Source organism: Amblyomma mixtum, chromosome 4 (genome assembly GCF_055824585.1).
Source record: "Amblyomma mixtum isolate Tamu chromosome 4, ASM5582458v1, whole genome shotgun sequence".
Lineage (NCBI taxonomy): Eukaryota > Metazoa > Arthropoda > Arachnida > Ixodida > Ixodidae > Amblyomma > Amblyomma mixtum.
The window spans coordinates 4,753,695-4,779,726 of NC_143015.1; the positions used below are offsets into that span (position 1 = coordinate 4,753,695).

At 47.6% G+C, this 26,032-nt stretch overlaps 1 protein-coding gene and 1 pseudogene across 1 annotated transcript; one reads left to right on the forward strand and one right to left on the reverse strand.

The window, feature by feature from the left end:
- Window positions 1–340: 340 nt before the first annotated feature.
- LOC149345524 (uncharacterized) lies at window positions 341–1,933 on the reverse strand. Its single transcript, XM_089586103.1, has one exon. It carries the CDS (start codon window positions 1,916–1,918, stop codon window positions 452–454), a length of 1,467 nt encoding a protein of 488 aa, XP_089442229.1. The 5' UTR covers window positions 1,919–1,933; the 3' UTR covers window positions 341–451.
- Window positions 1,934–7,650: 5,717 nt separating this feature from the next.
- LOC149345525 (uncharacterized) lies at window positions 7,651–15,155 on the forward strand (annotated as a pseudogene).
- Window positions 15,156–26,032: the final 10,877 nt, after the last annotated feature.

Below are 26,032 nucleotides of genomic sequence, written 5' to 3' on the forward strand. Positions count from 1 at the left end.
GTGGAACGAAGTTTATGAATGGTATTATTGAGATGACGTGGGAAGTCAGGATTAGTCTGTGGAGGTCTATAGCAAACGCCGAGCAGTACTTTACGGGGGCAGTGCGACAAATGAGCCATAATGATTCGATGTCGGAAGTGACGTCAACAACAGAGCAAGATATATCCCTATGAATTGCAGCAAGGACACCACCCCCCCGCGAATTTTTCCGATCATTTCTATAAACATTAAAATCAGGCAAATCAGTTAGGAGTTCAGCATCTGTTACATCACTATTTAGCCATGTTTCTGTTAATATGAGTATGTTGCTCCTGGATGACGAGATGATGTTTGATACGAGTTCACGTTTAGGAAGGAAGCTTCGGATGTTAGTGAATATTATGGAAAACGAAAGAACATTGCGGGGCGTGGTGGGTCGACGTTTTGTTGATGGTCGGTGAGTGGGCAACTGCTACGCGACTTCTCTAACAGTATCAGACGATGCGTCGAAAGTGTAGCGTTTTGATCCTATATGCAGTGTTTTGAAGCGTAAAGAGTACTTGTCAGAGTGTGCTTTGGCGAATCTTAGCAATTGCTTCCGTGCGTGTTGAACGGGGCGGGAAAAGTCTTCACCAATACTGTAACCGGTGTTTTTCAATTTCCGGCCATTTGATAGAAGAGCGTTTTTGGTTTTGTACGATAAGAATTTGACGATGACGGGACGAGTTCGATCGGCTGAGTGCTTACCAAGACGATGTGCTCTTTCTATGTCGGTAGGTTCTACCTGTATACCTAGATTATTCTGACAAATATCAATAACTAGTTTTTCGGACTCAGCCCATGATTCAGTGCTATTGTCGGGGATGCCATAGAAAATAAGATTATTCCTGCGAGATCTGTTTTCTGCGTCGTCAAGGTGTGCTTCCAGTTCGTGTATCTTATTATTCATGGCTATTGCGTCTGCTTGCATGACATCCATATCTGTTCTTAAGAGATTAAGTGTTTGATAGTGTGTTTCTAGTTCAGCCATTCGTTTGTTTAAGTCTGTAATGGTTTCATCCGTCTTGCTTAGCTGGGTTTTCAAGCCCTGTATCTCGGCAATCAGTTGTGTCTGGCCGGCGGTTAATTTCTCTAATGCAGCCAGTACAGCAGCCGTGTCTTCGGGACCAGGGTTAGTTTCGACGTCGCCTGATAGCATTAACAAAGAATGAATTACACAAACGCACTCAACAGCAATGGAAACACAGCACTGGGGGCTCGGGAACTGCACTAGCATATAGTTACTTGATTTTTTAGCAAAGAGGACATACGGTTTACTGACCTGCATCGCAAAAGTGAGTGGTTTAGGTGCCTGCGCCGTAGTGCAGTCACCGAGCCCACAGAGCCGTGTCGGCGGATGACGCCCTTTTAAACATGGTGATGTCGATGATGATGCGGTAGCCCATGGTCTGGTGAGTTCCGGGAGTTGTTCTAGCGGCAGATCCAGCGGGGGAGTGCGGCTGACAGGTGTTTGGTTGTAGTAGCCGTATCCATATCCAGTGCATGGCAGTACGCTTGGCGATGACGCCCCCATAGGTAGGCACGCCAGCGACGGCAGCAGCAGGCTGGCAAACCCAAGGATGGTCATCTGCATCGCAAAAGTGAGTGGTTTAGGTGCCTGCGCCGTAGTGCAGTCACCGAGCCCACAGAGCCGTGTCGGCGGATGACGCCCTTTTAAACATGGTGATGTCGATGATGATGCGGTAGCCCATGGTCTGGTGAGTTCCGGGAGTTGCTCTAGCGGCAGATCCAGCGGGGGAGTGCGGCTGACAGGTGTTTGGTTGTAGTAGCCGTATCCATATCCAGTGCATGGCAGTACGCTTGGCGATGACGCCCCCATAGGTAGGCACGCCAGCGACGGCAGCAGCAGGCTGGCAAACCCAAGGATGGTCATCTGCATCGCAAAAGTGAGTGGTTTAGGTGCCTGCGCCGTAGTGCAGTCACCGAGCCCACCTGACCTGGATTCAGTAACAGCATGGTGCTCAACCTGGATTATGCAACTTAATCATTCAAAAACTAAATTGATGTCTTTTACTAACCGAATGTCTCGAATTCAAACAGCATACACCTTAAATAATAGCTCACTCGAGCTAGTCACCACGTACAAGTACTTAGGACTTCACCTTCATTCAGACTCAGCATGGAACCACCATATTAACCTTATGCTTGCATCTGCTAATCGGTCATTAGGTCTGTAAAACATAATATAAAGCATGCTCCTCCTCACCTCCGTGCTCATGCCTATACCACTCTAATTCGACCTAAAATTGAATATGCCTCGGCTAATTGGGACCCTTAACAATCTTACCTAATAAATAACATTGAATCATTGCAGAACCGCGCCGTTCATTTTATTTACTCCGATTATTCACGTAACACCCGCATCACAGCCTTAAAGAAACGCGCAGGTCTCCAGGATTTATGTATTCGCCGTAAAATTGCTCGACTATCACTTTTTCATAAACTTTATCATCATCGATCACTTCGTAACCACTTTTTTCTTTGCCTCCTTCGATTTTTGACCGCCGCGATCATCCCTTTAAAGTTAGACGTTTCACGTGCAGAACATTTATCTATGCGCATTCATTCTTACCACGCACAATATGTGACTGGAACACTCTGCCTTCACATATCGCTACCACCACTGATCCTGATAAATATTTTAAACTTATATCTTCAATAACTACTGCTTAATTCTTCGCATACATTGTTATTTGTTCATGGCTTCCTTTTTTGCATGGTTTGTTACTAAAAAGATTCATTGTATTAGTGTTCTGTTTGTATAATTTGAATACTGCAGTAATCTTCGTTCTTTGCGGCGCTGCCATTCTTTTGATTCTTTTACTTACTTATGGCATGCAAAGTGTCTTATTTGTGCTTTTGATTGATTCTTTTGCTTACTTATGTCATCCAAAGTGTCTTATTTGTGCTTTTGTCGTTTGTTTTATATTTGTGGTTTTGTTTTATTCTGTTCAATTGCCTGTGCCCCCCCCCTATGTAATACCCTCTCGAGGGCCTTTAGGGGTATTCTGTATAAATAAATAAATAAAAACCAAGGGAAATCTGCGAACTACAAAAAACCTTCTATAAAAGACGTCTCGGCGCTGCTAAGAATAATGGAAGGCCTGCTAATGAATTTGTTTCCAGCTTTCACGATAAAATATGCTTCGACAATCTCTCTCTCAGTTTTATCTTTTCCACTCTTCAAAAATCTAGTTGTTTAGAATTCGGGACGGCAATTAGAACAGCTTTTGCAGTGGTCAACTAGGAAGCTCCTTTCATTTGTTGTTTTTGTTTTATGTTTTTAAAGTGACTACCTTATATTGCGCGCGTCAGCAATAAACCTCAGTTGCGAGTTAGCGCTTGTCTGCGTCGTTTACTTTCCGTCCCGTGTGTTCCCTGTGCGCTATTTTTTACATCATGAACGTTATCCAACTTGCCCAACTTTCCGCTTTGCGGAAGCTCCTATCGTTGTTGCGCAAGTTTCGGCAATGTTCACTTGCACGCTCATTAGAACAACTACCTGTTTGCCCGATGTAAACGAGGCCACAGGTAAGCGGTATCTCGTAAACCACTTGTGTCCTGCATTGCGTGAACTTTTTTTGGTGTTTTGCGGTGCAAGCCGGCCGCATTTCTCGGTTGGTCATGGCACAAAGTCTTGAAAGCTTACAAGGCGCGGAGAATACAACTTGAACATTATGTCTGCTCGCTATTTTCTTAATGTTATGCGGCACCTTGTGAGTATACGGTATTACTGATACTGATGAATTCGATACCGGCTCCCTAATGCAAGTGAGTTTCTTAAGTTTCTGCAAAAGCATTTCGCAAGCCGCCGAAATTAGACAAGGCGGATAACCTCCCTGTTTTAGCCTTTCAACTTGAGTGCGAAAGCTGGTTGACAACATGTGGGGGCAAGATTTGTTTGAGGCAGATTGCAGGGAGTTAGAAACAATCACGCGTTTCACAAGCTTTGAGTGAGCGCTGTCAAATGGTAGCAAGCCTTCCTTAGAACGTGGGTTGTACAGCCAGCAAATACCTTTTTCCGGAAACATTAGCTTGATATCCAATAACTGTAGTTGGCCGTCCGTAGGGACTGTGCTGGGATCGTTTGTTCATGCTTGCGTGACGTCAGCAGGCATCGTCAGCTGCGACTGCGATAGCGGATCTGTGGTCATGTGACGCGAGTGTATAAAAGATGAGTGCGATAATAAAGTGGGCTTCTTTCATCGGAAGGGTTGAAATGCGGGCCAGTTGGTACATTGTAAACGGAAAAAAAACCAGTCACACAAGACGACGGACAAGAAGAGTGTACACACCACAACGACTGGCTAACAACTGAAGGAGGGCAGAAAGTTGGGCAAGTTGGTAAACATTCATGATGGGTTTCAAAGCGCGACAAGACGGAGACGAAAGGAAGAAACACACACGACAAGCGTTTACTAGCAACTAAAAACGTTTATCGCAACGCTGGGAATAAATAGGGGTCACGGAAAACATAAAAAGCTAGAAAATAACAAGACAGAAAAAGAGATTAACCGTTGCTATCTAAAAACGCTCGTTCCTTATCAGAGAGCAAAATTGAAGGCTCACTGACACAGCTCTTTGTCTTAGCAATATGATAGGCTTCTATGATTCCCCTAGTCTTCTGGTCGTGATGCGAAAAGATCACTGTCGTTTGATCCAATAGGGCTTGGCAGGACTTATCTTTTTCCCGGTGCTTACGCACATGACTTGCCAGGTGCGTACCTGTGCCACTTCCTAAAGCCCGGCGATGTTCTGCGAGGCGCGTGTTAATGCATCGACCAGTTTGGCCGATATACACAGCCCCACATGACACGGGAATCATGTACACCACGTTCCTTTTGCATGTGTCGTTTGATCCCTATTGGATCAAACGACAGTGATCTTTTCGCATCACGACCAGAAGACTAGGGAAATCATAGAAGCCTATCATATTGCTATGACAAAGGACTGTGTCAGTGAGCCTTCAATTTTGCTCTCTGAGAAGGAACGAGCGTTTTTAGATAGTAACGGCTAATCTCTTTTTCTGTCTTGTTATTCTTCTTTATTTTCCGTGACCCCTATTTATTCTCAGCGTTGCAATAAACGTTTTTAGTTGCTAGTAAGCGCTTGTCGTGTGTGTTTCTTCCTTTCGTCTCCGTCTTGTCGCGCTTTTAAACCCATCATTAACAATTGAAGTTTATTGGAAAATACCGGTCCGAGCAAGGCCAGCAGAGCATGCGCAACAGCATCATCACTAATCACTGAGCATAAGAGACAAAGACAAGAAATCTCATCTATCGTCGACGACCTAAAAAAGCAATCTCTTTTTCAAGTAAGCGCACCGAGGTTGTGCTTATACAATCAGAGCCTAACAAACCGATATGATATGTGTTAATGGCGGCGTTGGTGCGGGGCGTGGGAGCCCCGCGTGCGAGGAACCTCTCCAGGCGGTTGCTGGGTAGAGACTGGTGTTTATTTCTTTAGAGGGAGAGAGAGAGAGGGCGAGTGTGCAAGAATGCACTTTCGCTGCTGTAGGAATGCAGACGGTCACGGTAAGGGAATTGGGAATGCGTCAGTCGACGGGGCCGTGGGGACCAGATGCCGTCGGGGGAGACGCCTGCTAGCTTTTGTGGGTGCTAGCTTTTGTTGGAGCGGCCGGCCCGCGCTTGTTTCTGGGAAGCGGGCGGCGAGTATGCGCGGAGGAGGCAAGGGTTGCTGGAGCGACCTGGCGTCGCTTGGTCGACGAACACGACATCCCTTCCTCCTTAGCTGTGGTCACCGTATCGGTAGGGCGGGCGCCGTTCACGCTGGGGTCTTAGCGCTTGCTGTTGCGTGGAACCGTTCGGCTGGTCTCCGCAACGTTCTGTCGCACTGTCGTCCAGACTGGCCGCCGGTTCTCCATGTTCGGAGGGGGGCGCTGTAGACAGGTCGAGCACAGGCGAAGTTTCCGCTGGCAGCGTGATCACGAACGTAGCTGGCACAGTGTATTGTTTACTTGCTGCTGGTCCGTTCGTCCGATCGTGTGGCGGCGGATCTTCCGTCGGGTAGGCTGCTGCACCTGGTTTAATGTGACCAAGGTGCCTACGAACCGTTCCGTTTCTGTGTTGAGGTCTCGTGGACTTCTGCGGAGCTCGTCACTCCCTTGAGTCCTCGCTGCTGCCTTGACGCACTTTTTGATGGCAGGGCCAGGTCCAAAGCACGCTTCTGGTGGCGTCGATGTTGCAGACGTTGTCGTCAGCACTCCAGAGTTGCAGTCGGCTGTCAAACTTCTGAGGCTGCGACGTAGCTGCTGATCGAGTGGCTTTCTGGCTGCGTCGTCGATGTTGCAGGCGTTGTCGTCAGCACTCCAGGGTTGCAGTCGGCTGTCAAACTTCTGAGGCTGCGACGTAGCTGCTGATCGAGTGGCTTTCTGTCGGCGTCGTCGATGTTGCAGGCGTTGTCGTCAGCACTCCCGGGTTGCAGTCGGCTGTCAAACTTTTGAGGGCTGCGACGTAGCTGCTGATCGGTTTGCTTTCTGCCTGCGTCGTCGATGTTGCAGGCGTTGTCGTCAGCACTCCAGGGTTGCAGTCGGCTGTCAAACTTTTGAGGCTGCGACGTAGCTGCTGATCGACTTGCTTTCTGCCGGCGTCGTCGATGTTGCAGGCGTTGTCGTCAGCACTCCAGGGTTGCAGTCGGCTGTCAAACTTTTGAGGCTGCGACGTAGCTGCTGATCGACTTGCTTTCTGTCGGCGTCGTCGATGTTGCAGGCGTTGTCGTCAGCACTCCAGGGTTGCAGTCGGCTGTCAAACTTTTGAGGCTGCGACGTAGCTGCTGATCGACTTGCTTTCTCCCGGCGTCGTCGATGTTGCAGGCGTTGTCGTCAGCACTCCAGGGTTGCAGTCGGCTGTCAAACCTCTGAGGCCGCGACGTCGCTTGGTCGACGAACACGACAATATGCTTCCAAGATTTCCCGCTCCTGTTTTCCCTTGCCTCTACCAAGAATGGTGACATTGCTGAACAAAGGATAACAAGGATAACATGTTGCTGAACAAGGATGTTATCCTTTGTTCAGCAATGGTGACATTGCTGAACAAAGGATAACAAGGATAACATGTTGCTGAACAAGGATGTTGTCCTTTGTTCAGCAATGTCACCATTCTCGGTAGAGGCAAGGGAAAACAGGAGCGGGAAATCTTGGAAGCATATCATATCGGTTTGTTAGGCTCTGACTGTATAAGCACAACCTCGGTGCGCTTACTTGAAAAAGAATTTGCTTTTTTAGGTCGTCGACGATAGATGAGACTTCTTGTCTTTGTCTCTTATGCTCAGTGATTAGTGATGATGCTGTTGCGCATGCTCTGCGGGCCTTGCTCGAACCATGTATTTTCCAATAAACTTCAGTTGTTAGTCCAGTCGTTGCGGTGTGTACACTCTTCTTGTCCGTCGTCTTGTGTGACCAGTTTTTTTCCGTTTTCTTTCATCGCTTGGGTACACGGTGTCTGGACTGCTTCCTCGGACAGCGCTCAGGCGCGCGTTCGGCTACGCCCTCCGGCTTAACACGACATCGTGTCAGCTGGTGAAGAACCTTCCCACTGAGCGAGGCTCGTTCCATCCTCGATGTCGAAGACGCCTTCGGAGACACCTTCTACGATGTCGGAGACGCCTTCAATGCGGCTGCATGGGCTTCAGCAACCGCCACCGCTGGACTTTGACTGCACGTCTGAGTGGACGGCGTGGATAGAGCACTTCGACGACTACCGATACGCAACGGGGCTCAACGAATGCTCCGGGGAGGCTCAGGTACGCACGCTGCTGTACACGATTGAGAAGCAAGCTCGGAAAATATTCAGGACATTTTCACTATCCGACGAAGACGCGAGGACGTATGAAACCGTGAAGAAAAAGTTCGACGGGCACTTTGTAAAGGAGAGCAACATCGTGTACGAAAGCGCCTGTTTTCACAGACGTACACAAATGCCAGGCGAGTCGGTAGACCAGTTCGTTACTGCGCTACATGGCTTGGCGGACCGTTGCGACTTCGGTGAACTAAAGACAAGGATGATCCGAGACAGGCTGGTTGTCGGGCTCCGCGACGCAAAGCTCTCAGAAGCTTTACAAATGGATTCGCAGCTCACGTTGGCTTCGGCGCTGGCGAAGGCTCGCCTAAAGGAAACGTCCAACAGCAGCAGTGTACTCTACGAGGACACCAAAGCCAGCAGTCACCGGAACTTTGTGACCAAGACTCCAGTGTGGACGCTGTGGTTCAACAGAGGCATAGGGGACGTCTGCAGGTGCACCCGCCGCATGCGCGACGACCGCCGGAGGGACTGTGACCTTTCTGTAGTGGCGACGCCCACCCTAGGACGGTGTGCCCAGCCAGAGCTGCCAAGTGTCTCCACTGCGGCAAGAAGGGACATTTCGCAAAGGCCTGCTTGAAGAAAAGGAAGGCTTCCGCTCAACGAAAGGTACGCGTTTCCGCAGTCAACCAGGAATCTGGAGAGACTTTCGTGGGAGCAGTAGACGCATGCAAAAAAGCTCGAATTGTTCAGGTGCGCATAAATTCTGTGCCCATATTTGCAAAGGTTGACTCATCTGCTGAAGTGTCAGTGGTACCGTCGATGTTTCCGGGATTACCATCCCGACTCGAAAAAAATGATGAAATTTTGCAGGGTGCAGGAGGCAGTAAGCTTAACGTACTAGGCAAATTCGTAGCAGAGATAGCATGGAAAGGAAAAGCCGTGTATCAAACATGCTACGTCGTCAGTCCGTTACGTGATCTCCTTCTGGGATTACCAGAACTTGAGGCCTTAGGTGTAGTTAAATTTTCTGACGCGGTCGAGTCGCGAAACCTACAGTACGAGGCTCGTTTTCCAGAAATGTTTTGCAGTCTAGGCACGATGCCGGGGCAGTACACCATCAGACTACAACCTGCCGCTATCCCGCATGCTATAAGCGCTCCACGCAGGGTACCAATTCCTCTGAGGGAGTCCCTGAAGCGCGAGATAGATAAAATGGAGCGTTCAGGCATAATCAGAAAAGTGGATGGCCCCACCGAATGGTGCGCCGGTATAGTTCCGGTTGTGAAGCCTTCACGAGACCTAAGAGTCTGCGTAGACCTCACAAAATTAAACAAATGCGTAGTGCGAGAGCGTTTTACATTGCAACTGTGGATCAAGCTCTAGGCTCTCTGTCAGGAGCGAAATGGTTTTCAAAGCTCGATGCCAACTCGGGCTTCCACCAGGTACGCCTCAGTAAAGACTCGGAAGAGCTAACTACGTTCTTAACACCCTTCGCTAGATACTGTTTCACGCGACTACCCTTTGGAATTACCTCCGCTCCGGAATACTTTCAAAAGAGGATGTCTGAGATACTAGGTGGCCTGCCGGGGGTCGTTAACGTTATGGATGATGTCCTAGTGTTTGGCAAAAGCAAAGCTCAAGACGATGGGCGTTTAAATGAAGTGATCACACGCCTAGCGAGGGCAAATGTGACCTTATACAAAGCGAAATGCTTATTTGGAGTTAGGCAAGTACGGGTTTTAGGTCACATTCTTAATGAAGAAGGCATTTATCCTGATCCGGCGAAGGTCGATGCTGTCAAAGGTTTGAGGCCAGTGAACAGCGTAACCGAGCTTAGAAGCATTTTGGGCATGGCCAATCATTTGGGCCGCTTCCTTCCGCATTTAGCTCAAGTGACGGCTCCCATGCGCGTTCTTTTGAACAGGGATAGGGACTGGATCTGGGGTAGCAGTCAGGAAAAATCGTTTCAAGAACTCAAGGAGCTCATCTGTTCAGCGCAATGCATGACTATGTACGACGCTTCGCTACCAACCACTCTTTCAGCTGACGCATCATCTTTCGGTCTGGGAACAGTTTTGTTCCAAAAGCAAAAAGACGGGCAACGTATACCAGTCGCATTCGCTTCTGGTTCGCTCACCAAAACTGAGCAACGGTACTCCCAGATCGAAAAAGAAGCGCTGGCGTTGACTTGGACAGCGGAAAGGTTTAACGAGTATATACGTGGTCTGGAAGTTGTTTTCGAAACGGACCACCAGCTCTTGGCATCGCTATTGGGTCACATGGCAATCGATGCTATGCCGCCCAGAATTCAACCAGGAGCGGACAGTCAAACGACGCCAGACACGCAAGCCGAAGACTGTACAAACGAAGCACAGGGAAGAGACGGCGCTTACGCACCGCGTAGGTCAAAACGGCAGCGTCGGCCCCCGGACCGCTTCACTCCTTAAAGGGGTCGTGAAATGTTTTCGGAAAATTTTGAACGACGTGTGTATTTGGAATTCTGACCCTTCATTCTATAGTATACCTTGGTTCGTTTCATCGTCTGGGTTGATTGAATAGCGAAAAAAACTAAATTTCGGTTTCCCAGCGCGCGTCCCCCTCAACTCACAGCAAACGTCATTTTAAGAAGCCAATCAGAGGCTTCTGTCGTCAACACAACATGGCGGCGTAGCGAGGCCTGTTTAGCCATAGTTGACCGAGGTTACAGCACGCATATTGACTCGAATGTGGCACCGTCGTCTGCGCAGAATGGAGTCTGCTAGCTGCGAAGCTGACACATGTGCGAAAACTTGGCGGGCGCGCCGCACCAGTCGTCGCTTGCGAACTGCCGCCTACTGCAAGCAGGGACACGGAGCGGCAAGCATCTTTGCGCCGCTAGACTCATGCCCGGCCCACATCCGGTGTAACACTTTGCCACCGCACACCAACGCCTGCGCGCTGCTTGGCTACTAAAGTTCGCACCAGAAAAGACAAAATAGCGATGTTATCAGAAAGGCTGCCGGCTGTAATCGGGCGGCGACAAAGCATGCCTGCCCACGTAGCGCGCTTTCGGCAACGGCGCTGGACGCGGGCGCGCAGGGCGACGAACTGCACTGCTCTCTGGCTGCCCTGGTCGTCGCTAGGCCTGTGTCGCATCGAAGCCGCGGTGGACAGCGCTTCGGAAGTAGCCTGGGTTATAATAAAATGCCTGCTTTTGGCATCGCTTTACTGTCAACAGCATCGTCTCACAACAAAAAATATGGTCATTGTTGCGGTGCGCTCGGCAGCGGAGCTATATAGCGGACGCCAGGCGCGCAAGCCGGACCGCAACGGCCGGGCAGCGGCAGCTGAGCGGCGGTTGTGGCAAGAAATTTGCTCGTATTACAGTTGCTGCTTGTTGTTCAACGATCCTCAAAAATGATCTATTTTCCACACTTCTTGCTCCCACAGTTTATTATTTACGTGAAGAAAAATCTTTAGCTCATTTTTATGACGCCAGCGGACGGGATCCAGGTTTGCGGGCCGGCCTGCAGACTCGATCGCTGTATTTCACATTCGCACCAGAAAAGACAAAACAGCCATGCTATCAGAAAGGCTGCCTGCTATATTCGAGCAGTGGCAGCATGCCGAGCTTTCGGCAATGACGCCGCCTGCGGACGCGCCGGGCGATGAACTGCGAGGCTTGCCGGCGGCCCTGGTCGTCGCTAAGCCTACCTGGTTTTGCATCGATACTATCGATACCGCAGCTGAGGGAGCTTCGGAACTGGTCAGCGCTGTAAAAGGTACTACTCTCGTCACCCCTTTAACTGTGAACCTGTCCCATAATAAAATAAAGATATGCTCTATTTCCGCGACGCCAGCGGAGCTAGCAAATGCCAGCTATGCGAGCGGCGACCAGGCAGTAAATAAAGCGGTCATGGGATGAAATTTGCTTGTATCGCCGAATTAAATACTGCCAGCAACTTGGCATCAGCCAACGATCCTCAAAAATGATTCATTTTTGGCATTCATCTATTCCAGTGCTTGTTATGAGCGTGAACAAATAATACTAGCGTGTTTTTCTGACGCCGGCGGCCGGCATCCATGCTGACAGGCCGGCCCCTGGAAACGCGCCCCCACGTCATTATGACGCTGGCGCTCTGCGCGCTCGCATTCTGCCCCTGTCAGTGCGACGGGCCGCGTGCGGCCTGTCATTGACATCGGTTGGGCGCAGGCGGCGAGCTGCTGTCAGTCGTTGCTACGCCGCTCGCAACGGCACGTCGCGCGCCCGGCAAGTAGCAGTCATGCCGAGAGCCCGCGACACCTCTGCCTGCGGGAGCCCCGACCGTGAACCTCCGAACCCGGTCGTGGACTCGAGTCTTCATCTCTATCGCAAGGGGTGGGTTGACTCGCAGCCCCATCTGCAAATTATGCCTAACCCTCTTCACGCTTCTGGAATATATTTTACTGCAGCAAAGAACAGAAGCGCGGAACCGATGCGCGCCGCGATAGCTGACTCGTTCATATCGAGTTCATGTAAACAGAGAGTCGTCGAGATGGGCTGACCTTGCTCAGCTCGATTCTCTCACTCAAACCACCGCTGTCAAGGAACACCACCTAGACAGGTTCACGTAAGCAAGGCTATGTCGAGCCGCTGATGCTGAAGCCAAGGAGGATGGAGAAGCAGAACCGAAACCGAAACTGGTCCCAGGTCAGTGATTGATGTATGACCACGCGCTTCAGTTTAACAGAGTGCAAACAGAGTAACAAATAATTGGAAAACCTTGTTTCACTTTCCGAATTTCTCATAAAGCTATTATTTTAGGGCAAACGAAAGTTGAAGATATCTCTATACGTTTCGAAGGGTAGCGGATCGGGCTAGTTGGTGCAGATCTGACATTTTTCAAGCGCTAAGACAACAAGGACGAAGAAGGAACAGACAAGGACGAGCGCTACTTCCAACTGTTTATTTCGTAAAACCGCAAGTGCTTAAAACAGTTCTCGAACGCTATAATCTCGAACTAACCCGAGAGATTATAGAAGCACAGAACATAGCATCACTGGGTAGCAATTGTGTAAGCTCACCGTCTATTTCATTGTCAAAAAAAGAACTTGCCTTCCTCAGGGTATCAACGTAATCGCGCACTTATATCTTCATAGTTCTGGTTGTCTCGGTAGCTATACTGTGTAATCGCGCACGTGCAATTTACTGCCGTGTCATAAAAGCGTTCGAGAACTGTTTTAAGCACTTGCGGTTTTACGAAATAAACAGTTGGAAGTAGCGCTCGTCCTTGTCTGTTCCTTCTTCGTCCTTGTTGTCTTAGCGCTTGAAAAATGTCAGCTCTATACGTTTCTGAAGGTCTTAAAATGACGTAGTCGAGTAGTGCGTGTGCCGGCCGACGGCGGTGCATGGTCGTTTCATGAACGCAAAAAAGCAGCGATTTCGAACGGGCTTTATTAAATGCAGACTCAATATTGAGACGAAATATTTCGGAATCAGCATGTCTAATGTTTATGGAAGCAGTTCTTCCGTAAACAGTTTATAGAAGCATTTTTCTTTAACTACGAAGTTTCTGAGGAAGCTGTATAGCTTTCCTTTGTAGCCTTATGGCTGCGCTCGGGTGGACGTCAATGAGTAATTACTCCCTTATTAGTAAAAATTAAAACCGGGCAGCTTCATTTTCTTTTCACAACCCCTTTAAGGGGGAAGAATTGTTGTGAACCGAATGCGCTACTGATACGTGCCGTGCTTATCTTAGGAGGCCCACCGACCAAGCCATCTGCTATCGGCAGTGGTCTCGGTGACGTCACTAGCCAAGAGGCTATAAAAACTACTAACGGCTAATAAAGCTCGTTCCTTCTTCTTCGCCAATCACTTGTCGATTCACTACAGAAACAGACGATGATTTCCTTGAAAGAGTAAGAGAAGGACAAGCCAATGGCGGAGTGTGCCGAAAACTGCGCATACTCTGCAAAAAAGGGTGGCCTAAAAAAACAAAATGTTCCCTGTTATCTTGTGCCATACTGGCAGAATCGTGCGTGTATTACTTTGGTGAATGGATTGCTGCTGAATGGTGTGCGGCTGGTCATTCCTAAGTCCCTTCGAAAAGAAGCACTAAGCAAGCTGCATGACGGTCGCAAAGGCATCTCGAGATGCCGCAGTCTGGCTAAAGGTTCTATCTGGTGGCCGGGACTTAGCACTGAGATAGCGTGTTTTGTGAAACAGTGCAACGTTTGCGCGATGCATGCGCCAGAACAGTTCGAACCGATGATCGCCTCGCCAACACCCTCTTTTCCTTGGGAGAGAGTAGGGGTGAATCTGTGTCAGATTCAGGGACGGCAATATCTTGTCTTAGTAGATTATCTTTCTCGATACCCAGAGATCGCCCTTCTTCCGTCAACGCAGTCTGGTACTGCGATAAGCCGCATGAAGAGCATTTTTGCGAGACATGGCATTCCTGAGTGTGTGGTGACCGACAATGGTCCCCAATTTGTGAGTGCAGACTTCGAGCAATTTGCAAAACTGTATGGTTTCCGTCACGTCACCTCTAGTCCGAGGCACCCTGAGGGCAATGGGGAAGTCCAACGTATGGTAAAGACGGTTAAGAATCTCATTCTGAAATCGGATGACCCTTACTTAGCCCTGCTGGCTTATAGAGCCACGCCTGGTGTTCTGAATGTCAGCCCAGCGGAGATACTAATGGGTAGAAGGCTCAGGACGAGAGTCCCAATGCTGCCTTCGCACCGCAATTCGGGACAATGCTGTCTGCAGGAAGCGATTGCGAATGACCGTAAGGTCAGGAAGGGGCAAAGCCGCCACTTCGACCGACGTCTTCGGTCTAAGAATCTCCCAAGGCTGGAAACAGGTGATGTGGTGTGGGTGACTGATCTCCGCACCAAAGGTACAGTGCTCGGAGCAGCACCACAGCCGCGTTCATACCAGAGTGCGGGGTCCAAGTCCGTCGAAACAGGAGAATGCTCAACCGTCTCCCAAAAGACCGGGTAGATAGCGGGAGCTGCGAGTTTCCAGATAGTCAGGAAGAGCTTAGCCGGGCCCGATTGGTCACTGGTGCTGACAGCCAAATTGGCGAACCTTCGGTGCCTCTAACTAAGACGGAGACTGACGGTAACAATTCTCAAGCTAGGATTGTAACTGGGACCAGATTTGGTAAAGTCGTTCGCAAGCCCATAAGGCTGGGTGTGGACGACTAATGCTTTGTTCAGTGTTATTTTCTTTGGTGTCAATTATGCTTGTCGTACTGAATCATTTTAACTTTTATGCAGGTGATGTTAATAGTGCTTGAAAAGGGGGATGTGCTGGGATCGTTTGTTCATGCTTGCGTGACGTCAGCAGGCATCGTCAGCTGCGACTGCGATAGCGGATCTGTGGTCATGTGACGCGAGTGCGATAATAAAAGCTGAGTGCGGTAATAAAGTGGGCTTCTTTCATCGCTTGGGTACACGGTGTCTGGACTGCTTCCTCGGACAGCGCTCAGGCGCGCGTTCGGCTACACCCCCCGGCTTAACACGGCAGGGACCTCCTTGGTAAACGTGAGACCCTGGCCGTGGCTTGAGAAAACAGACACAGTCCTCGTGACGGCCGCGTCTAAATCCTGTTCCGGAATGTCCTTCAGAATGACCAAGAAATCGTCCACATACCTGTGTATGGAAACTACATGAGGGTCACTGATATTTCGGCTGATGTCCGCTCCTACCACTGAAAGGAAGATGTCGCAAAGGACGGGTGCAACAGAAGAGCCAAGGCAGACTCCTTTCTTCTTGACGTAGAACTTTACCTCGTAGGAAATGGCGGTGGATTTGAAGTAGAATTCTAATAGCGTAATGAAATTGTCAGTGCTTATACCTGCGGCATTTTGGAAGCGAACTTCTCCTGTAGAAAGGGTTTTATTCCTGACCGCTCTTAGGAGTCCTAGGTGACGAACCGAATTGTACAGTTCTTCTATGTCAATGGAGAACGCGGTGTACTTGTGGGCGGGCAAGGCCTCTAAATGCTTAATAACGTCCGATGAACGGCGCACAAGGAAAGGGTCATCGGTCAACAGGGTGCCAAGGTGTGCCTGGAGGTAGCGGCTAAAGAGACGTTGCCAAGTTCCTTTTTCTGACACGATGGTGCGCAGCGGGAATCCAGGCTTGCGGGTCTTTACAGTGATGAACACTGTAAAACGCGCTTGTGAAACGCTTGTGAAGCTTGTGAAACGCGCGATATTTTCTAACTCCCTACAATCTGCCTTAAACAAATCTTGCCCCCACATGTTGTCAACAAGCTTTCGCACTCAAGTTGAAAGGCTAAAACAGGGAGGTTATCCGCCTTGTCTAATTTCGGCAGTTTGCGAAATGCTTTTGCAGAAACTTGAGGAACTCACTCGCATCAGGGAGCCGGCATCGCATTCATCAGTATCAGTAATACCGTATATTCACTAGGTGTCGCATAACATTAAGAAAATACCAAGCAGACATAATGTTCAAGTTGTATTCTCCGCGCCTTGTAAGCTTTCAAGACTTTGTGCCATGACCAACCAAGAAAAGCGGCCGGCTTGCACCATAAAACACCAAAAAAACTTCACGCAATGCAGGACACAAGTGGTTTACGAGATACCGCTTAGCTGTGGCCTCGTTTACATCGCGAAAACAGGTCGTTGTTTTAATGAGCGTGCAAGTGAACAGTGCCGAAACTTGCGCAACAACGAAAGGAGCTTCCCAGTTGACCACTCCGAAAGCTGTTCTAATTGCCTTCCCGAATTCGAAATAACTAGATTTTTGAGGACTGGAAAAGATAAAACTCAGAGAGAGATTGTCGAAGCATATTTCACCGTGAAAGCTGGAAACAAATGTGTTAGCAGGCCTTCCATTACTCGTAGCAGCGCCGAGACGTCCTTTATAGTAGGTTTTTTGTAGTTCGCAGATTTCCCTTGGTTTTGTGCTCTTATTTCGTCCTTTCTTTTGGAGTTTTGCAATTTTTAGATTCTTTGACGTTGAGGAGGCTGTTCTTCAGAAATGATCTTCAGTTTTTATCCCTTGACGCCAGGCGCTGTACCTTCAGTCTTCATCGCCCCTTATTGTTATTGTTTGTCATGTTTTTTTTTTCAGGGTTATTGTTGGTCACCTATATTTCATGCGGTTTTATCACATAGCCGTTCGATTCTTGCTCTTTTTCGCCTTAATCACGCATTTCATAATTTTTTAGTGTAGCCTTGTCATCCCCAGTGCCTTGTTTGTTTGTTTGTTTTTTCTTGATTTTTTTTTGCTTTGGTTGATGTTGCTATTGTTTCTGCTGGCCAAAAAAGAAGTTGGCATCCCAAGCTCCCTTTAGATTAGATTCTGTAGTGCTCAGCGATACTTAGTTGCCAGTTTTCGCATGAATTGCCGTTTGATATGTAAAACATTAATGCATTGGTTGATACGGCTTGGTTGTGGTACAAAAGGCAGGCTTGGTGCAATAAACTGCAGTTGCAAGTTGGCGTCAGTCCTGTCTTTTGTGGGCCTTCTGTGTCCCTGTTTCTTGCGCCATTACCAGTTTTTTGTTTAAACGTTGGATATCGTCTGCATCGGATGTTAGCCAGGATGTTAGCCGGGAAATTTCCAAATGCGATGAAAAAGTCCCGGGTGTCTGTTGTATACAAAGGAGGGGATAAAAACGTGCCAAAAAATTACCGCCCAATATCTATAATACCTACATTTGGAAAAGGATTTGAAAAGATACATGACCGCTTTAGCAAATTCTTTGATAAGTTCCACCTGATTTCTAATGCACAGTTTGGCTTCAGAAAAGGACGCTCTACTGAATTAGCATTATTATAACTTAAGGAATACATAGTGAAAAATTTTGAAATGAAACTAATAACTGTCAGCCTTTTCATCGATTTCAGTAAAGCTTTCGATTCTCTGGACCATGATATTCTAACTCATAAGCTTTCAGTTTACGGTATCAGGGGTAAGCGTCTATCCTTAATACAGTCCCACTTGCCAACAGTGTTGTAAACATTGATAAGACCTTAAAATTCATTATATATGCTGATGATTGCACAGTACTATTCTCTGGTGTAGATGTAACTAAACTAATGATCAAATGTAACCAATTGCTTGATACCCTTCAGAAGTGGTGTGGTGCTAATATACTCAAAATCAATCCTACAAAATCAAAAGTGATGGTATTTCGACCAAAAAACAAGGCTACCAGGTTTGAAGGTGTTATTACCTGCGCTGGTGAGAAAATTGAAATCGTTCATGAACACACCATACTTGGGGTAACATTTTCTTCTCACCTTACTTGGGATTCACACGTTCAAAAGTTAACTAATAGTCTCTCGTCAGTGACAGGCGCAATCTGCCGCTGCCGCACTTTTCTTCGTTGTAAAATAAAACTTCAGATATATAATGCGCTATTTGCCTCACGCATCAATTACTGTTCCTTAGTTTGGCTCTCAACTACTAAAACAAACATAGAGAAAATTTCACTGCTCCAAAAGAAAGCCATTCGTCATATTGCGAATCTTGATTGCTTAGGTCATACGCGACAAGCTCTCCAGGCGCACAATGTTGTAAGGATTCAAAATATGTACGAATTGCGAATTCTGTTGTCATACTATTTCCCTTCCAGCTTCAGATCAATGGTAGAAGGTAACACACTGCTAAAAGGAAATAGCCATCCAGTAAACACACGCAACACAGACAAATTGCTAGTACCCACTAGACACTAGAATACAATCTGTAGGCACTGCAGGCTGCAGACACTAGAATACAATCTTCCCACAATTCTCAACAAATACAAAGACACGAATAAATCTACCAAATCTACACTACGTCATTATTTTGTAATGATGTAACCTGATGTTCTTTCTCTTAGCTGGAAATTTCTCTCCAATTTTCGTCAGTTTGTTTTACAAATTTCTCGTTTAAAGCGTTAATAAAGTGTGTAAGATTTGCTGTCATTTATTGAGTTGATTGTATGCATATTTCATTGCCATTAGTGTTACTTGCCGAATTGATATTTTTGGTGTCCTCTTAATATAACTATATGTTCACTGCAATTACTTGAATTCATGATACTCTTTTGCTTCATTGTTGTATCCCCTATTTGCTTCTCGATGTATATGAATATTTTATCAATGTGTGCTGTTATCCCATGTAAGGGCTGGCTGGGGCCTCGTCAAACTGTTTACGCACAGCTTTTAGCCGAGTCAGCCGACCAGAACCTTCTGGGAAATAAATTGAAATTGATTGATTCAGTTAATGCGATGTCAATGCTGTGGTCGTCGAGAAGCGCCTCAACAGATTCTTTTTTGGGCAGGTAACTCCAAATATTTGTCACCAAAACCGAAATATTTTTGTAGGTATCAATTGAGCGAGTGCGCTGTGAAGGATTGGAATGAGGCGATTGTGGGGATCTCGGTGTTGTCAGTAATCGCTATGGTTTTAGTTCGACCACAGAATCCGTATGTGCATTATAAGTGAACACCTTTTTGCCGATGAGCAGCTTGTCAAAACAAATCTTAAAAGAGGCGTTGTTTTGTTCACCATAAGTGAAAAGTTTCTTTCTAGCTACGCGAACCTTGGCTAAACAATCCTCACGGATAAAAAACGATGTTTCCATCAGCTTCGGACCAGCAAGCGATATCCCTGATTTGTCATTGAAATGCGTTAGCTTGACAATGATTGGGCGTTTTTTGGCTACCTCAAATCGACCCAATCGATGCGCGCGTACAATCTGATGTTTTTCAATTGAAATGTCAAGCTTGTCCAAGCAAAAAAAAACAACGCGTTCTTCAGATTGTGCCCAAGTTTCACCGAGTTAGTCTGTCATTCTAAATAACAATAAGTTCGAGCGGCGTAAGCGATTTTCGACGTCATCGTACTTGGTCGTCAGCAGTTTGACGTCAGAAGAAAGTTGAGTCAAGTCCAGGGTAGCTTTAGATGCGGCAACATTTTCAGGGTTGTTTTCAACAATTTTTGCAAGTACTTCGACACGCGATGAAAGTCGACGTACAGAGTCTTCAATGGTAGTTTGTGTAGGCCTATCAAGGCGAGCTCTGAAAGTATAGTGTTCTGGCTCGATTCTATGCGTAATACGGCCTGTGAGATGGTTTCGAGGGACGGAGGAGCATCGGTTTCAGTAGAGCCTAGGTTTAGTTCGATATATCCGGATAAAACGAGCAAAAGAGAAGCACAGTGGGTGTTTAGACAACAGGGGGGGGGGGGGGGGGCTATACATAACAAGCTATGGCAAAAAACAATGGCGTCTTTGTAAGTTCTCGCCTATACATTGAGTGGGTCCCTTTGGAATAAAACCAGCTGATGTCTGTCCGTCTCTCTTCTTTCTCGTCTTTGGGGCTAGATACCATTCTCGGGTATATACTGTAGCCAAAATGTGCTGGGACACAGCGCCGAGGGCTCCCGCCTGTTACAAATTCTAAAAACTGATGTGGGTTTGACTTACGATGGGCTGCCGGCATTGGTTGCGGCTCCGAAGCAGTTTATGAGGTGGCGCCTGCGAGAAGTTTGCAGCAGTCTTGACGTGCGGGACGCTGCCGCTGCCAGAATGATGACAGGGACGCCTTTGTATCCCTTGGCGCTACTGTCGCAAAGGTGCGGCGGTTGACGAGGAATCACCGGCTGGTCTCCTGAGTGCGAGCAGTGGTTGCAGCTCCGAAGCAGTTTCTAAGGCGGCACCTGCACAAATTTCGCGGCACCCTTGGACGGTGCCAGCTGGAGCAGGAGTAGCCCAGAGAGTGGAGCTGACTGGCGATTTATGTATGCACTCAAGGAGAGCAGCAACCAGGCGCGAAGGCGGAATCAGGAAGCGAGTTACGCTAGTGGTGCCCATCGTGGATATGCTGCCGAGCCCAATAAAGGAATTGGCTAAGAAGTACTTGGGGCTGGGCTTGCATATTCGTGAAAGACATGCGAGCGCAAAACGGCAAGGGAACAAGACGAGCGCTGCACTTTCAACAGGATTTATTCAAAGAATAACGTTTGTATAGTCTTTTCCCTTATCCATGCTTTTGATCGCAATCACCTCTCGCAGATATGCATCAAGAAACAGCATTTCACTGTGGCGAAGAACAACGGACGTGTCACTAATGCAACTATCACCTCGCTTCTTTATAAAGAAGGCTTCCACAAGCAGACGTTCTGTCCTATCTCGGCTTTTCAATAGCACTTTGCTGTCAGATAGCCGAAGCTTGCAGGCTACACGCTTCTCTTTCGAGCAGGCTTGGCAGTGGTCTGGAAGATGGCCTCCCTTGTTTAATGAATTCTTGTGTTCAAGCAGGCGCTCATTAAGACAACGTCCGGTTTGTCCAACGTACACCTTGCCGCATGTAAGCGGGAACTCGTACACTACTCCTTTCTTGCAGCCAACTTGTGGCATACGGTGTCTGATGGTGCACTCTTGTACTTTTTTTCTTCCAATGCGTCAACACATTCCGGCGAGTTTTCGCGGCGCTGAAAATACCACATGGACGCCATACTTATTGGCCACCTTCATGAGGTTGTGAGAAGTGTGGTGTACGTAAGGTACAACTTCCGGCCTTGCCTGCTTTTTTTCTTGAGGTCGGTTGTTTTCCTTGCTGCCCTTCAGCTTGTTCAGCAAGGACTGCGCCACGGAGAGAACCAGGGAAGCCGGGAAGCCTGCCTGCTTTCTGCAGCCTGGATACCTGAGAAGCAAAGCTTGCGTGCATGGCATGGTGGCAAGACTTATTTAGTGCGGAAGCTAAGCACCAGGAAGCGATAGCCCTCTTAACGGTCTTATACCCCTGTCACACGGGCACTTTCGATGCTCATTGAACTCGATCTGCATCGAGATTTTCGAGCACGCTCGAAACATCCGGTGCTACACGGGCATTTTCAATGCTCCTTGAGAAATTTCCCTCATGTGTGTTAGGTGGCGCCAAATGCTTCTCCAACAGCTATAACAAGGTGATGTCCGGCAACACTATGCAGTCGGGGGCAGCGGCAGCCAAATCCGTAGCCAGACGTGCGACGCACCTCTGTGCCTCTGCTGTTGTGCGATGGAACCCGAGGGTCCGCAACGCCTCCGCGATTTCTGCGTAGACTACGGCGTTTCTCTTCTGGTGCCGCAAATTATCTAGGCGGTCTAGCCAGCAGTCGATGAGAGCGGCTGTCTCGCGCTCGCTCCACAGCTTGCGCGTCGACGAGCAGGAGGACACCATCTTTGTTGTTTACACTGACTACGAAGCTTGGAGCGTGGTGCCGAGGTTATACATAAATATGTTTGCATATAAGCAGGCATAGTGCCTGAAAATGTTCTGTCTTGTATTTTAATCAATTACAACAACAACAGTTGTAGTTTTGTTTTGTTAACTAGTGTTCGTTTTTATAGCTTCGTGAGAGCTAGAGTGCTTTCGATTGTGCTTGGAACCTCAAACACTCTTGAGGGGCCGGCATCGAGTCAAGCAGGATCGAGCTCGATTGCGCTTGAAAGTGGCCGTGTGACAACCGTCGATCTGCATTGAGTTCGATGAGCATTGACTCAATGAGGATCGAATGTTTCGAATGGAAAGCAAGAAATCTTTCTTTGCGCGCGGACAGTACTGCCAGCAAACGTGTGAAGGGTGAAAGGTTAGGGTGAGATCTAAGAACTGTAATTGGTTATTACTGCTAGGCAGTTCGTGAGTGAAGGTGAGACCCATGCTATTCCGACCAAACGTACCTAAAACATCAGCTACTGCTTCGTCAAAAGTAAAATTGTTATCTGCCTAAAGGACCAGGTAATCGTCTACATATCTAAAAACATGGACCATACAATCCGTGTCAAGTTCTTCACTCAAGGAGCGATCAATTTCAGATAAAAACATATTACAGAGTACCGGGGCGACACACGAGCCAATACAAATGCCCCGTTTGGTTAGCAGAGATGTCGCGCCAGTGCTTTGTCGCTTTCTCTTTTCCTGCCGGAGAAAAAAAGGTCGGCGCTGAGTCAAAGCGGCAATTATGCCAAGAACCACATTCATTTCCGAACACAATTCAAGATAAAAGTACGGTGGTACTCACAAATAGAATCTTTCAGGTCAGGCTACTGAATTACGTCATAATTGTCAAAATGTATCGGATGTGGATTTGCGACAACGAACGGGGTCATCTTGAGCGCGCATGCTTCCTCGGCGCGCTGGTTGTGTGGCTTTCGCCGCCTTGCTAGCTACAGTCGATACTCTTTGGGCGAGTGTTGGGGAATGGAGGAGACGACGATGGGACAGGTTCCTTATATTTTTTCCTTACAATTTGTTGCAGAAAGAGAACCGGCAGCTCAAAAAGGGGTGGAGGCAGATCTAGGGAGGGTGGATGAGCGGCGCGCGCGTAGTTGGGAGCGAGGGGAAAGCAGGTTAGAGAAGGGCACTATACCAAAAATCACAAAGAAAAAATATCTCCTAGCATGGTGAGGGCCAGCGCTCTTCCAAGAATGAAGCTCGGCCCGGCAAAAGGCGGCTGTATGGGACTTGGAAGAGGGGGGGGGGGGGTTGTGAAATGAGTGAAAGGATTCCGGAATGTCCCGAGGATGCGCCATAGGCAGTTGAGCACGTGAAAAGCGGCAAAGAAACGACAACGCGGAGATGTTAGAAGTGGAAACTTGGAGCTTGGGCATGGATTTCGTCAAAACGGCTCCAAACATTAGCGTAATCTCTGCGGTCGTGTGCCTATTTGGTTCAAGCTGAGTGTTACTGTGAAAATACCGAAAATATAAAACAATAACTAAAATTAGCAGGCACAATGCGTGTTCTGTGAGTGTTGCTCGATACGTTGTGTTTAACACCTTGTCCGCTGTGTAGTGTTTCATGCAATGCGTGCCTCATGCTTCAGTGGATGCATTCATTTCCTATTTTGTAATGACGTTTCTTTTTAAACATTGCCCGACAGTGTTGCTACTGGTGTTGCTTTTTTTCTAGGGTGAGCATCCTGCGGATGAGGCATTATTTATTTATTTATTTAGAACATACTGCAGGCCTACAGTAGGCCCAAGCAGGAGGGGCGAAATACATAATATATGCAAAAAAGAACAGGTTTAGCAAAATTCAAAAATGTTAAATACAAGTTGTAACACAAAATAGAGCAATAAATACAAGGCTCAGATGCAAAATACAAAAAGTAAACGTAGAAATAAATGGCTCTGAAATTGAATGCTGTGAAGAAAACATTAAGTCAAAAGAATCAGCTCTGGTTAAGAGTTCTGGCGGACACCTGTTCCATTCCTCAATGGTGCGTGGAATAAATGAGTATTTAAAGGCGTTAATCCTAGCACTGTAAGGGGTTAATGATTGTGTATGATGATTTCGTGTTTGGCGCGTAGTGTTAGGTTTAAGGAAGGGGTCTGCATTCATAGACAGTTTATGGTTTTTTAGTAAGAAAAGTAGTTTCAGTCTTTGAATTTTCCGGCGCAGCTGTAATGTTTCAATACCGTGAGTTCGCATGAGGGTCGGTGGTGAGTCAGTTACACGATACTTTGAAAAAATAAAACGGACGGCTTTGCGTTGAATCATTTCAAAGGCCTCGATGTTACGTTTAGTGTAGGGATCCCAGACGGTGCACGCATATTCTAGTGATGGCCTTATTATTGAAAAGCAGGTTAATTTTTTAAGTTCAGGTGGGGCAAGTTTTAGTTTATGTCTATTATATCGCGACGATGTTCGTCTCTGTATTTGCCAAGAGCGGGAGCTGAAAGCATATTTCATATCTTCTCAGGCTGTGAATTAATAAGCGCTCTGAACACTCTACGCAGCAATCAATTAAAAGACTATGAGCGATTAAACTTCGGTATGGGCTGCCAATGGCACCTAAAAATTTTGCAGCGAAATGCGGCTGGTTCAAGGTAGTAACATCGTGTCATATTTTATGAGTATAGGTTTAAGCTGCGGACGTGTCAGTGTAATGACCGTTGTTTCTTTTGACAGCCTTTTTTTTCTGTACCTTGCAATCATAGACGAAGGAGTTGAAAAATATCCTCGGTGTGAAGTTTGCCGCGTTTTCAGCTGCGCGAAAGTATTTACACGCCAAAAAATTTAGAATTATTCTGTACCTAATCGTCAAAATTAGTGGGTAGAATCATTCAATAAACAGAAAGAAAGGATGAGCCGCGTCTACAGGAATGTGAGGGCAGCAAAGCATATCAACTTTCTGGTGTACCGCACTCATGTAAACAGGGAAAATGCGCCAAGAAAATGCACTAATCGCTCAGGCAGTGGGCAGATCGGCAAGTGCAAGTCCAATGCAAGCGTCTGCTGGGGTGAGTAGAAGCAAGTTTCGGTAGGGAGCCTAGATGTGTGCCTCCCCCCTCCCCCTCCCTTTCCTGCGCAACGAGGCACCCTGGCTTTCACAGCCCCCCCCCCCCCCCCCCCCCCCTCATCCCTGAGCGCCTACACAATAACACAAGTAAGCTAAACTGGGCTAGTCGGAGCAGTTGCATCTTTGAAAAACGTAGAGCGAGAAACCAGACACAGACAAGGTGAAGGTGAGCGCTCGTGTCCTGTCTTCACCTTGTCTGTGTCTCGTTTTTCGCGCTACGTTTTTCAAATACACAATAACCCCTCAGAGGGATAACAAAGCATGCAGACCAGGCACAGGACGTGAGCGGCTGCCCTTCCCCGCCGCGTGTCCTGGACAAGAGGTCACTGTTTTCGCTTGACTTGGTGTGGTACATGCAAGCATGGCGTGGCCCCTCCGCTTGATACACTAGGAAATACGATGCGCTGCTATGGTATTCATGTATACGTGGAGACCTCGTTCGCTTGCCTTCGTTGTAGCCCACCTAAATAAATCTGTTAACGCTACAGCAGCGCTAACGCTCCTTAATCTCCTTATTTCGGAAAAGCTTGCAAACTTAGTTTCGCGGCTTCAGAACGATCATTCATTTCTTATTTTTGTTTATGTAATACGTCCTTTTTTAAGCTCGTAGACTACTCTCAGTGCCGTAGGCAGCATCACTCGACCTTCCACGCATAAAGTAATGAATTTCGTTATCTCCGCTTGTTTGTGCATTATTTACAGTAGTAGCGAAACACTGAGCTTGCATGAAGATGAACAAAGAGCGAAACTTAGTGAGGCGCAGCTTGCAGGCAAAGACTAAAGATCATTTCTGTGTATTTTTTCCTGAGCCGTGTGGGATTAAGATTCAAAGCAAAAAGTTTCTTTGCCCCTACACCACATACCATAGTGACAAAAGAAGCCGCTTTTAAAAACTGTTACCTTGGGGAATGAATGTGACCATGCTCATTTTTTGACCACTTGGCTTGTTTATACCCCTGTTA

Excerpts from the sequence above, each read along its gene's own strand:
- LOC149345524 (XM_089586103.1), bottom strand. The coding sequence starts at position 1,918 with ATGCAGATGACCATCCTTGGGTTTGCCAGCCTGCTGCTGCCGTCGCTG.